At 41.9% G+C, this 12309-nt stretch overlaps 2 protein-coding genes across 2 annotated transcripts in view; one reads left to right on the plus strand and one right to left on the minus strand.

Moving 5' to 3' along the window:
- Nucleotides 1-2124: 2124 nt before the first annotated feature.
- tlr18 (toll-like receptor 18) overlaps nt 2125-12309 on the minus strand; it is a 16045-nt gene continuing 5860 nt past the window's right edge. Inside the window, exons 2-9 of the mRNA XM_077527125.1 lie at nt 11097-12095; nt 9845-11027; nt 7809-8215; nt 5953-6108; nt 4532-4744; nt 4383-4417; nt 2657-2817; nt 2125-2274 (exon numbers count right to left, since the gene is read on the minus strand). Of these exons, the coding sequence (XP_077383251.1) occupies nt 2125-2274; nt 2657-2817; nt 4383-4417; nt 4532-4744; nt 5953-6108; nt 7809-8215; nt 9845-11027; nt 11097-12085 (3294 nt within the window). The 5' untranslated portion in view covers nt 12086-12095. The remainder of the gene's footprint in view (nt 2275-2656; nt 2818-4382; nt 4418-4531; nt 4745-5952; nt 6109-7808; nt 8216-9844; nt 11028-11096; nt 12096-12309) is intronic.
- Nucleotides 2676-12309, plus strand: part of ctsk (cathepsin K) — a 90298-nt gene continuing 80664 nt past the window's right edge. Inside the window, exons 1-5 of the mRNA XM_077527667.1 lie at nt 2676-2969; nt 3056-3212; nt 4260-5135; nt 5243-5330; nt 7873-8026. The gene's annotated coding sequence lies outside the window, so the exon portion shown is untranslated. The remainder of the gene's footprint in view (nt 2970-3055; nt 3213-4259; nt 5136-5242; nt 5331-7872; nt 8027-12309) is intronic.

Raw genomic sequence — 12309 nt, forward strand, 5'->3', positions numbered from 1 at the left:
TCGCAATCTGCGGAGATCATAAAATGCACCCCCACTGTAAACAGTTGACAAACAGGGAATTTTAAATCTCAATTGTTGCACTGATAGCGCTACCCTCTGCTGGTGGTTTGGTGCATTACCACTCCTTGAAGCGTTTGCAATTTAAAGGGCCAGCGCATCAGCCCCAAATCAACCGCTCACAACACCTTGGCACTAAATGTTTTGTTTCTAATGGACTTCGTTCTAGGCATTTAATGAGTTAATCCAGGGATGGCAAACTGCGGCCCTCGAGGGCTGGAGTCCTGCAGGTTTTATAGATTTCCCTACTCGAAGTGCAGCTGATTCTAATTAACAGGCTCGTTATCAGGCTTCTACAGAGCTTGCTGGTGAGCTGATCATGAATCAGCTGTGTTGAAGAAGGGAAATATCCAAAACATATCCAAGACTGCGGCCGTCGAGGACCGAATCTTGACACGTGAGTTAATCGGTTAGGGTTGGTTGCTTTGTTTTAAGTGGATTGAATTAGGAAGTGAACATCATTTAGGGGTGGTGTTATGTGGATGTTGGTGCTCGATTATATTTGACAGTATTTTCCCCCACTGACTAGTTATTGTGGAGTTGCGATTCCACCCGAAATACACACGTGAAAATGGAGTTATTATCCACCTAATGCAACTGGCCCACCTCCAACCACAGGACATCTTGCTTTCTCTCCCAGTGGGGTGATAATACAACATCAGACAGACAGAGGTCAACTTTCTTTCCACACTAAAACAAGACCTTACATGAAGCAATAACATTTTATAAGCTCATGTAGATGATTTTGACAAACTGATTGAGTTTCTCCTGGTGACTGACTCCAGCTGCCGACTGAGGAAACAGGAAGGAGGGTGACGTCTGCGATAAGTCAATGTTGTCTTACGTTCGGGATTAGCGTTCACCCCTTAGGAGAAGGTTAATGGTTCCACAGCAGCGGACCGCATTCCTACCAGGCGGACTTTGACGCAGCCTCACCTGTGTTTGGAGTTGGTGCAGGGTTTTTTGCCATCCCGCCAGGGGAATTTGGGACCCTCGGATAAGGAAGGCGCGAGGTAAACATTGACCCGAACGCTATCGCACGCTTGTCTGCGTCCCATCTTTCACGGCGAGGGGAAAACTGTGCAAACAGCTCCTATGGGTTGATAACTCTTTTACACCGATATTGCCTGTTAATGGCCACTGACCTCCAGGTCTGACTAGTTTTCACACTTAACTTTTTTTTTTTAAAATGCTACAAATTTAGTTGCCATCACTAAAAGATCATGATCCATGCCTAATACACAAAAAAGGGATTGCATATACAATATGTATATATTTTAAAAAATGCAATCACACAAAGAATACATTATTTTCACTGGTGGGTGTTGCACTTCATGAAGCATGTAGTGTGGACAGCTCACCAAATAAAAATGCAAATACCTCTCACAGCATCACAAATTCAATTATGTATTGCTAAACAGGATCGAATGCTACTACTAGCTAATGATTTTTTGGCAGCATGGTTTTACAATTCATTAGCAGTCAAACTCAGTGTGGTTATCTAAGTTCGAATTGTGACGTCACATTGTCAAACTCAAAGATGTAGGTTAAAATATTTTTGGCAATCAAAGCATTGTCAAAACGTTTTAGTAAAAAAAAAAAAAAAATTGAAACGGGCCGTAAGTCATGATCGTTGCCACGAACAGCCGCATTGTCGCTAATTTTAGGAGCTGCTCTGCAATGACATCAGGATTTGGATAGGGAGCCCATTTCCGTGTGGTCGCCGTGTTTTCCATGTGAGTGAGCATGCCGCCATGTTGGTAAACATGTGAGACGACAGGACGCACGAGACATCTGCGTGCTAAACTTGGTTGGGAAACAACTTTTGTGTGGACTGTGGTTGCACAAAATCTTATCTGGTGATCTTGAAGTCTCTGTCGCCATCTGCTTGTCAGTTGGTGTATTGCATAGGGATCTTCACTCAAAGCAAAAAGTCACTCATGACATCTATTGTTCAATTTGTCCACAAGGTCCAGTAGAGCACAAGACTTTAGACCGTTTAAACATCTTTATTTTAGGATGCAGAAAACACAAATGAGCAATTTCACATCATCATCTTCTTTTAGTTCAGTTCTTGCAGGAGCCTTCAAAGAATTCATTACAGGCCACGGTGAGCGCCGCCACCAGAACCACAAACTCCTGAAAGTCCAGCTGCTGGTCACCGTTCTCGTCCAGGTCAGTCATGATCTTGTCAACGGCGGCCGCGTCGCTGCAGCCCTGAACAAGAGGTGAGAAAAATACTCAAATTAAAAAAAACAGCATTTTGATTCAACACTTGTACTTCTGTGTGAGTAAAAGTGACAAAGTACAGACTAAAAAGCAAACATTTCATTTACAGAGATATCTGAAAAATCTTTCAAGGGAAAGTCAACCTGTTTTAATCAATCTCGGGGCAGCCATTTTGCCACCTGCTGTCAACTGAAAATGACAAGAGTTGCTCAGATCTCAGGTAAGCCTGCAAATTGTCACATGACATGACCCAACTCATAACAGGTGATGTGTGATTGGTCATTACCTGAGCAACTGTCATTTTGAGTTGACATGTGGCAAAATGGCCACCCTAAGATGAATTTTAAAAAATAACATCATTCAAACTTACAGCCATGAAGTCAGTGAGTTCCTCCTGCAGGAGCGTCTTGAGCTCGGCTTTGCTCAGCTTGTGCTTGTCACCCTCTTTTCCCGAGTACGAGTGGAAGATGGTGATGAGGCCCTCGATGGCCTTTTCCAGCTGACGGCTCATTTTGTTAACACGCTCCGGACCTGCAACACACAAATGCGCAATTTAAAACAAACAGGAAGAGGATGATGGAGTGGGAGAGAACAGTCACTGCAATCTTCAAGCTTTCAAGATGGGGGGCAGATGTCAAGATATTGCACCTTTTCCACACAACACTGCAATATCATGCAATCAGGTAACAGCAGCACAAGTGTGTGGCGCAGAGCAGAAAAATTGTTTCCAAGTGAGTGTTGGATGTTAATTTTCACACCCTTGTGCCAGCTTTCTGCTTTTGCCTTTCACACGGATGACGTGCTGTGAAACTGCCAGATAGTCTGGCAAGAACAGGCAGAGAAGGTACCCCCTTCCCCAAACTGATTGTTATTCCCACAGAGCAGAGAGACGGCATTCCCATCGTACATGTTGCCACTCCATGCTTGTAAGTAGCAGCTGTTTGACGTTTTATAATTACTGCACCATCTATGCTCTCCGTTTGGCCATCTATTGCGTTTTGTGTTATTAGCATTAAGCTAGTTGACTTTTGCTCAACTAAATTACATGTTTTGGTTGAACATTTGTGTTTAGATACACAAAGTTCAATTCACTTCGGTTTTATGTGACCTTTTTAAAGTGTTAAATGGGAGAGACAATTTAAAACAACTAAACAGTTTAAGTCTCATACTTTCTCTTTTTGGAGAATTGTGCAAGTGGGTCTTCACACATTGAAATCCCATTTCTACAAGAAATATATTTAAAATTGTTTTAATAAGTTGAAATGTTTATGAAGTCTGGAATTGGATAAAAAAAAGATTTAAAGTGATACTTCACTTATTCAGCCCATTATAGGAATAAAAAGTTAATATTTTGTTTAATTTGATACTTTCATTATTTTTTTTACATACAATAGTACCTTTAAAAACATTTTGCAACTTACTGTCGATTGAAAATGACATCACAAGGGCTCGGGTAACCAATCACATTGTCATTTTCAGTCGACAGCAAGTTGCGAAATGTGTTTTTAAAAAGGTACTAATTGTACATGAAAAATAATAAATATCAAATTTATTATATGCAAAATGTTTGACTGCAAAAAAATGGCTAAATAGGTAACGTATCCCTTTAATCCCCATACCGTGGATTTTCACTTGGAGTGGTGGAGTTATAGGCGGGTTAAGGCAAGTTGTTTCAATTAAATGCTAGAGTGTTTGTTTTAAAGTGTACAAGTAACAAAAGTTATAATTTGACTACTAGACTCACAAAATTAAATAGTTTGGTTCAACAGTTTGAAAAAGTAAAGTTATAGTCTCCCTTTCTTCTTACGCAGAGACAACAAAGAATACTTTAAAATGTTTCCATAAGTTAACGCGTTTAAGCGTGGGGGAGGAATATAAACAATGCATATGATGGTTCTATAATCGCAGATGTTCAGTTATCACAGATGGATCTATGGCTAACGCGGGCTCGCTGTATTCCTTTCACACCGCAGGCGCCAGCCAACCAGAACAGCCTCTGAAACTACCTCTGAAGCTGGGAAATTGCCGGCTCGCCATTCACTCCCCCATTCCGTGTCGGTACCTTTCACACAGAATCCAACGAAGTGGAATATTACCGCGACTGCATGCTTTCGCGCAGCAACACAGCATCCTGCAATCAGATAATTAAAATATGATGTAGAAATAATATAAAGTTGCCCAAGCTAATAGGTGTTAAACGAGTTAGTGTTTCTGAACTATACTTAAACATCAAATGTCTCAGTACTCAGCTATTTGTTCCGTTTCACCGCAACATTTCCTACGAGACATTTTTCTCCACTGGTTGGCACCGAGGGACACCCGAGACGCTGCAACGTGGGGGGCGGCAGTGAGGAGTCGTATCACCTCAGAATAAAGGAATGGAAAAAAAGACAGCAAAGTGACCCCCGTGCTGAGCCGCCTGCACACCCCCTGAAGATTTGAATCCACTTTCAACTTGCTACATATTTCATGAAGGGGCAGGGGTGGGGAAAAAGTACTTTTAGTCCACTACACTTCAGATTTTATTTTCGGTATTTATTTTTCCCAACAAGTTTACTTTAATCAATTTGAAAGGTATTTTGTTTGTAATATATTTAAGGTTAGTTTTTTTTCCCCCCTTTTGTTTTCCATACCTGGATGGGGTTTAGCTCAGCTGATTATGTTGCTAATTGTGAGCTGTAGGCTTGTAAAGCTTTTTGAGACCGATTAAGCATTGTATAAATCTTGACTGTGGGAACATGTTTTGATAGCATAATTAAGCTAATGCTAGCTGGCTGTATTTGTTGCCCTCACAAAGTGTGAGTACTTGGTCCACTTCTGATGTGGAGTGAGGAGAGTCTCAAAACAAGGTCTGTAAAAACCTTCAAGATCAGCCATTTTTTAAAATTGATGTACATAAATATAAGCCACTTTCAGTCTTTAAATTCTGAATATTTTCCACTCTTGTCTGTAAAAGGCAACACAGAAGAGGGCTGATGAAGTTGACACATTTTTTGGAGGATGTACCAGAGGCAAAAGCAGAACCCTGACAACCTTTGTCCAAGGTATTTCATGACACTCACTTTGTTGCACTGAAGGCAATTCTAGCACGACGCCAGACTTGCGTGGACATGATAGAATTATCCGAGGCTTCATGTGGTTCTGTGAGAAAGTGTAGGTAGAACAAACGCAGACTCTTCTCTTTTAGTGTCTAATGTAGCCATTTTGGGCACGTCTATGCATGAGAGGGGTTTAGATTCCTCTTAAAATCTAAACTGAATTGAAAAACACTTCCTCCTTTTGATCCTGCACAAACTAGAAAAAAAGAATTGCAATGCAAGTTGTAAATAAGGATTTTCAGGATTGTAAAGGTGTTTGCAGAAAGCATAAGAACAGACCTTTTCCACTTAACACAAGCAACTCAAATGAAACCAACCTTGACAGGCAGAAAAATGGATGACAATTCCTATATGGCGTTTAAGCATATAAATGCCATGTTTTCACATTTTTGAAAAATGCGTGTCCTCCTAGCCCCGACACAAATATTTTCCACCTCACACAAGTTGTCACTTCATTTGGTGGCTTTGAATTCTTCTTAAACACACACCAGTCCAAATGAAACAAATCCACCCTCTGAAATTGTCTTATTTTGTCATATTTCATGAATAAAAAGAGACACGAACTCACCTGACCACGAAGGTATCAAACTCAAGTGTGTCCAGCTGGCATTTTATCACCTGTGAGCTCTTCTCACCTGCACCTGATTGATTAATCTTCTGAGTTACAACGGCGACCCCTTTGGCCACTGGCGGTATGACAGCAACGCAGCATAGACGAATACTACTGAGCGTTTTCACAAGATTGGTAACGCTCAAACGTGAGAAAGTAAGATTTTCTTTTTTCTTTCTTTTTTTTCAATGTGAGCATCAAGAGTACAAGCATTGAGAGAGAGAGAGAAAATGATAGATTTCTTTTTAATTGATTGACTAAAACTCCACCTCAGCTATGCTATAGTTAGCATTAATAATATAGCCGACTTTAAAAATTCAGCTACCATCAAGCTTCGTTAATTTTTACACTTCTTGTTAAATGTTGGCGCACACCACTGTGTATCTGTTAATTGATACAGGATGTGTATAACATTGCAAAGATTATTTGATTTACTTGGCACCAGAATTATCAAAGACAAGCCATGTATATATGATAAACATTAAGACAATTATTTTAGGTTTGACGTTTTTGTTAAATCCAAGTGTCAAACTTTCACAAGTTCCAGGAGGTTGTTGTCATTGGTTATGCTTGCTAACCACAGAAATTGACGTTACAAAGGTTTTTTTTTTTTTTTAGTTATTAATTCTAAAGTTTGATTAGAAAATTTGGCATTCACAAGGATAAAAACTAGTTTCGAGACTGAACAAATCATCCAAGAGTTATTAAGAATGAATATAAGAGCCAGTTGTAGATAAAATTCATGAAATAGTTTTGGAACAGAAAATTTGGACCATCGTGCTGGCTGGAGAGCAAGCAAACAGGCCAGCGCTCGGGCCAAAATATGAGTGGATAAACCACAAAATATATATATATAATTCAGATGATCATAGGGATTTAAAGGTATATTTTACTCACCTTTAGTGTCTTTGAGGGTCATTTGTCAACTCCCAGTTTTGGCAAATGTGTGAGATTTGTAGTTTATGTGGTCAATGTGAAAAATTTGAAATTACACATCTGATTTAAATTTAAAATCATTTGAGCGAGAATGAGTGCTATCAGAATGCAAAATTATATTTGTGCCACTCATATGAATAACAAAATTGCTCAAGACACATTTTTATTAAAGAAGATATTTAAAAAAATAACAAATGACCAGCATTGTACAAATATTAATAAATGTTCCTCCGACTCACAATGCTGATTGACTGACCGATTAATCACTTTCATCCTAATTAAACAGTAAAGCCACTAGAGCATTTATTCGTACTTGATTTCAAGGATATATTTATTGAATGTTACTTTACTGGGCAGTATTGTGACCCGTTTGGGGCTTTTTGATGGTTCTGACCAGGCCTTTAAAAAAATAAATACTGCCGACGGGTTCATATCCTGCGTAAGGTCCATGTATTAGTATTTTGTTTGCTACTAGTATTACTAGTGAAGTACTAAAAATGCAGCACTTGAATAGTCACCTAGGACACTGTTTTACCTAACTAGTACCATTTAGTTAATAACAGGATGTCCTATTAATCAATCCTAATTGGATGTCAAAGTTGTCCTGCTCATGTGCACAATAGCATACAGGAGTAGAAAAAAACATTACTACGGTCATTTTGCTGAGTGTGCTGACTTGTTTCACTCGTGATGGCAAAGTGTACCATTACATGGACCTTAAGTTGGAAATCAAGTAGATCACATGAATGCTCAAACAGCTTTCCATATTGGCGGCTTCAACCAAGTGCACAGCGGGGGTCGAATCCTTTCAGCGTCCGGGTATCGTGTTCACCTGGCTCCTTTTGTGTCCAGACGTTTAGGTTTACCGAGGGCCTCACGCCACAACAGGTATTTTTCTTCCTTTGAACATTTCATCTATAACATTCTCCACTTCTCCATCAGGATCATCCACTTCCGGCCTCCCGCCCTCGGTCAGCGAGTGAGCCCCCACGGACGAGTTCCTGCTCCGGATGCTATGCCTGCTGGGTTTGCCCAAGACGCTCCTTAGCTGGGCCCAGAAGAAGGCCTGCTGGTTGGCCTGCTGAGGCCACTCCAGGTACGTCTTGGTGCTCAGCATCTTCTTCAGCTTGCAGTACTTGCTGGGCAAGGAGCCCGGGTCGATGGGCTCCTTCACCACCAGGATGACGTCGCTGAACGTTTTGCCCATGGCTCGCTGCTGAGCAAAGTACAGCTCGTAGTTGCACCACTCGCTGTTGACAAAGTGTCGCGACAGCACGAATATGATCTGCGCAGAGAAACGAGCAAAAATTAAAAACGGGTCATAATTAGGGGTGTCAAGCGATTACTAATTGTTATCGTAATTCATCGCATGACTGCAATAGTTAACTCACGATTAACTCATTCACTCCCAGCCATTTTCACTCAAGCAATCCCCTTTGCTCTTGCTGTTTTATTGGATTTTGACTGATTTTGTAAGGTCCATAGAATATTGTGTTCTTTTGCTATAAAAAAAAACAAAAAAAACATGGAACCCACCAAAAGAAAGATAAGAGTAATTTCTTCAGGAAAAATAATATTTCTGTTTCTGAACTGCAGTAATTAGCATTAGAATATAGCTAAGGTTCATCATGATTCACAAATCTGTTTAGAACTGTTGGGAAATCAGCTTGTTTGCAACATGGCCCTGGTTGATCTCATATACTCTGCTGCCACCTGCTGGCCGTTTTTGTAATAACTACCATTGCTTTCTCTGCAGTTCTGAGGCTGTATCAAATCCTTCTGTATGCTCCAGCATAAACAAACGTGAAAAATGTATAAATACGTCTTTGGGACACTTAAAACATTTAAAACAGAACGTATTTATACGTTTTTGGGAGCAAATCAGTTCATCACAAATTTGATATCTGTTGTACAATAAAATCTACAATGAATTTTTTTGAAGTTTTCATATTCCTGTTTAACATAAAAGTGGGAAAATGTTTAATAGAAATACGGCTGCATCTTTTAGTCTTTGATAGTCATTTCATAGTAATCCATAAAATTGAGTTAAAATTAAAAAGATATACTGTGCTGTAAAAAACGAGTGTGATATTGATTTGTGTTGAGGTCATTTTTCTGCCACTAGATGGCATAATTGAATTTGTCAGACATTGGTGACAGCTCAGTGCATTTTTCGCTTCATATTAAGAGCTAATCTTTAACATGAAGTAACTAATTTTTTTTTAAATTGTAAAATACAACTTGACCCCAGTCTCCACAAATCTATGCATTATTATTACATGTATTACTGCTAAATTTTGACTGCTAAGTTGCGACTGGAATTCCCCCACTATACACAATAGGCTTTCCAGTAAGGGGCGGACATTAATCGCACGTTAAAAAAAATGAGTGGCGATAAAGGAACTTTAAATTAACTCAAAATTAACATACTAATTTTGACACCCCTAGCATAATCCATGACGCTTTGTTTAGCAGACATATTATGAAATATTTCACTTAACAAATACCGTTTTCTTAAGTTTAATTATATCTGTGAGCAGATTTTTACTTCCAAAATGAAATCATTGCTTATCATTCTGAAAGCGTCGATTATCAGGATGAACTGGACTGGAATGCTTGGTTGGAACTTTACCAATGAAAACTTGATGATTGAGGTACTTGGAGATGTGTGTGTGCGCGTGTTTTCTTAGGACTTTGTTTTGGGATAAAGAACATAATCTTACACTAACATTGCAAACACCAAAAAGCGATGGTCGTGTTTTCAGAGCACCACATCTTTCATCATCTCAAACTTCCAAGCTGGTACTGCTTTGAGGACAGACAAAGTCACTTCCCCAAAAATAGTTTCGATATTACCAATTTCTCACACAGCGAAGGGCATCAATGTTTGGCTTGCGCAACCGCACTGCATTACCTTGTGACTGCTCTCAATGTTCTCGATGATGTTGTCAATGATCCAACGTCCCGGCATGAAGTCCCTCTCGTGTATGCACAGTCGGTACGGGTTCCGGTTGTTCTCCAGACACGGCAGCAGTTGGTCCCTCACCCAGTCGGCGTCCCAGTGGCTGTAAGATATGAAGGCGTGATAGGCGAAAGGTCCGGCTTCTCCGGCAGCTCGCTCCTTGTGCGCTCTGTATTTGGCCCTGATGATCTGGTAGGTGGCCTTGGTGTACCACGGCAGGTCGAAAATGTAGCAGATGAGCATCAGGATGAGGATGACCGCCGTGGTGGTAGCGACGCTGATGATGATGACCAATCTGACGTCGCACGCCACCTTGCTGGGCAAGTACTTGGACACGCCGGTGTTGAGAAAGGGTTCTGGGTGGTAGCACTTGTAGTTCCAAGGCCAGTCCGTTAGGTTGATACGCTTCTTGTTCTTGGTGTCCTCAATAAAGGCGTGAAGATCACAGGTACAGTGGTATGGGTTATTCCCAGCCCTCAGGTGAGTGAGTCCAGGCATGTGCTGGAAGGATTCCGTGCTGATGAGACCGAAGGAATTTCCATCCAAAGTTAGACTCAACAGCGACGGACTCACCCACCTGGACGGGATGAACTTGATTTTGTTGTCGCTCAAGAGCAGCTCTTTCAGGTTTACGGCTTTCTCAAAGTATGTGACGTTTAACTGGTCCAGGTTGCACGAGGACAGGTCCAAGAACTGCACGGTGGTGGGAAGACACGCAAGAGCTTCTGTGGTGAATTGATTGTGGTGAGCGATGAACCGAGTGATGTTCTCATGCCAGACGCACCCTCGGCTGCTTTCGGCGGATCCCAGCTGGTTGTGACTTAAGTCCATCACTTGCAGCCGGCGGAACTGCCTGGTCAGTGCCGACAAGTCTCTCAAGCTGGACAACTCGTTGGTGCTCACGTTGAAGGTATGAAGGCTGGACATGGAGCCCCGGTAGTCACAAAGTTGGTTGAAGATGTAGTCGTCCTGCAGGCGGTTGTTGGAGACGTCCAGGATCTCCACGCCGCCCATCTCCAACCAGGCGTCGCAAGGGACAGAGTTGAAATATACGTAGCCGATAGACAGCTGCTTGACCTTGTTGAACCAAGTGAAGCGCCAGTCGAAACGCAGTATGTCAGGATTGCTGATGTACCTGAAAGACAATAGGGGGTTTTGACTGATCTTTCAAGACCAACGGAATACTAAAAGCACGCCAGCCTACCAGAGATCTAGCTTTTCCAACTTCAGGTCTGTAATGCTGGATTTGGCACCACTATCTGTGAATTTTGGCGAGCGCGCAAAGTCGATGTACTGGAACCGGACCCTTTTTATCGGGGCAACTTGCAGGTTGATCAGGGCCATCCTCAAAAGGTTCTCATTAAACTTTCCTCTGTGGAAGACTAACTGGTAGGCTGTGATATCCGCTAAACCCTGGAAGATGTCCTCATCTCCCACGTAGTACATGAACTCGAAGAGGTTGCGGAACTGGATGCCACTGAAGGTCTTGTTGGCGAGGTCTTGCAGCATGTGAAGGAGAGTACCAGGCCGCTGGTCGATGGCCATGTCAAAGCCCATCTGTTGAGTTTGGATAATCCGTAGACTTCCTGGCTCGTAGTAGCTCAAATTGGAGGAGCATTTGATTGCAAAGCCTTGTAACTTGATGTTCTTCAGCGGTTGAAAGTCTTCCCTCTTCAGACCCGTCACCAGAGGGCCACCCATGGACAGAACCCGCAGCTTGGTCAGCTTTGAGAATCCCTCGGATAAGGTCGCGCGCTTGTAAAGGTTGTTGGACATGTAGAGATACTTTAAATTCGACAGCGACGTCAGCACGGAGGCAGGGATCTCTGGCAGGGAGTTGTTGAAGATGTTGAGGTCCTCCAGCAGAATGTTGTTTCTGAAGGCGTCGTCGTCGATGCGTGAGATGTTGTTGTACTGCAGCTTAAGCACACGGAGGCGAGGGAGACGCCTGAAGTCCTCTGAACTGATTACTTGGAGTTTATTGTAGGACAGGTCGATGTCTTCCAGTGTGGATGGGAAGTATCTCCAGGGGACGCTCTCCAGCTGCCCGCCCAAGCAATTTGCTGTTCGGCCCGCATTGGAGAAACGACAGGGCGCCTCTGCCATACCGCTAGTTGGGGTTGTTGGACTCTGGGTTGGAAATGCGTAACCTCTATTGAAGGCCGCACTGAGGATGATGAAAGTCCACAGCATTGTGAGTAACCTGTCGAGACAAAGAAGCAGAAACATAATAAAGTGATAATAGGGCCCTCACTTTCCAATTTTAATGGTCAATTATTGAAATGGTCATCAAAAACATTGACACACTTGTCTTGAGAATTGAGCTTGCGTATCTGCTCAGGATAACGGCTTCCATTTGGAGTTCATTTGGAGAAATTCCCTTGCAAGAGTTCTTCACAATACAAACCCATGTATGG

The sequence above is a fragment of the Festucalex cinctus genome, chromosome 7 (assembly GCF_051991245.1).
Source record: "Festucalex cinctus isolate MCC-2025b chromosome 7, RoL_Fcin_1.0, whole genome shotgun sequence".
Taxonomy (NCBI): domain Eukaryota; kingdom Metazoa; phylum Chordata; class Actinopteri; order Syngnathiformes; family Syngnathidae; genus Festucalex; species Festucalex cinctus.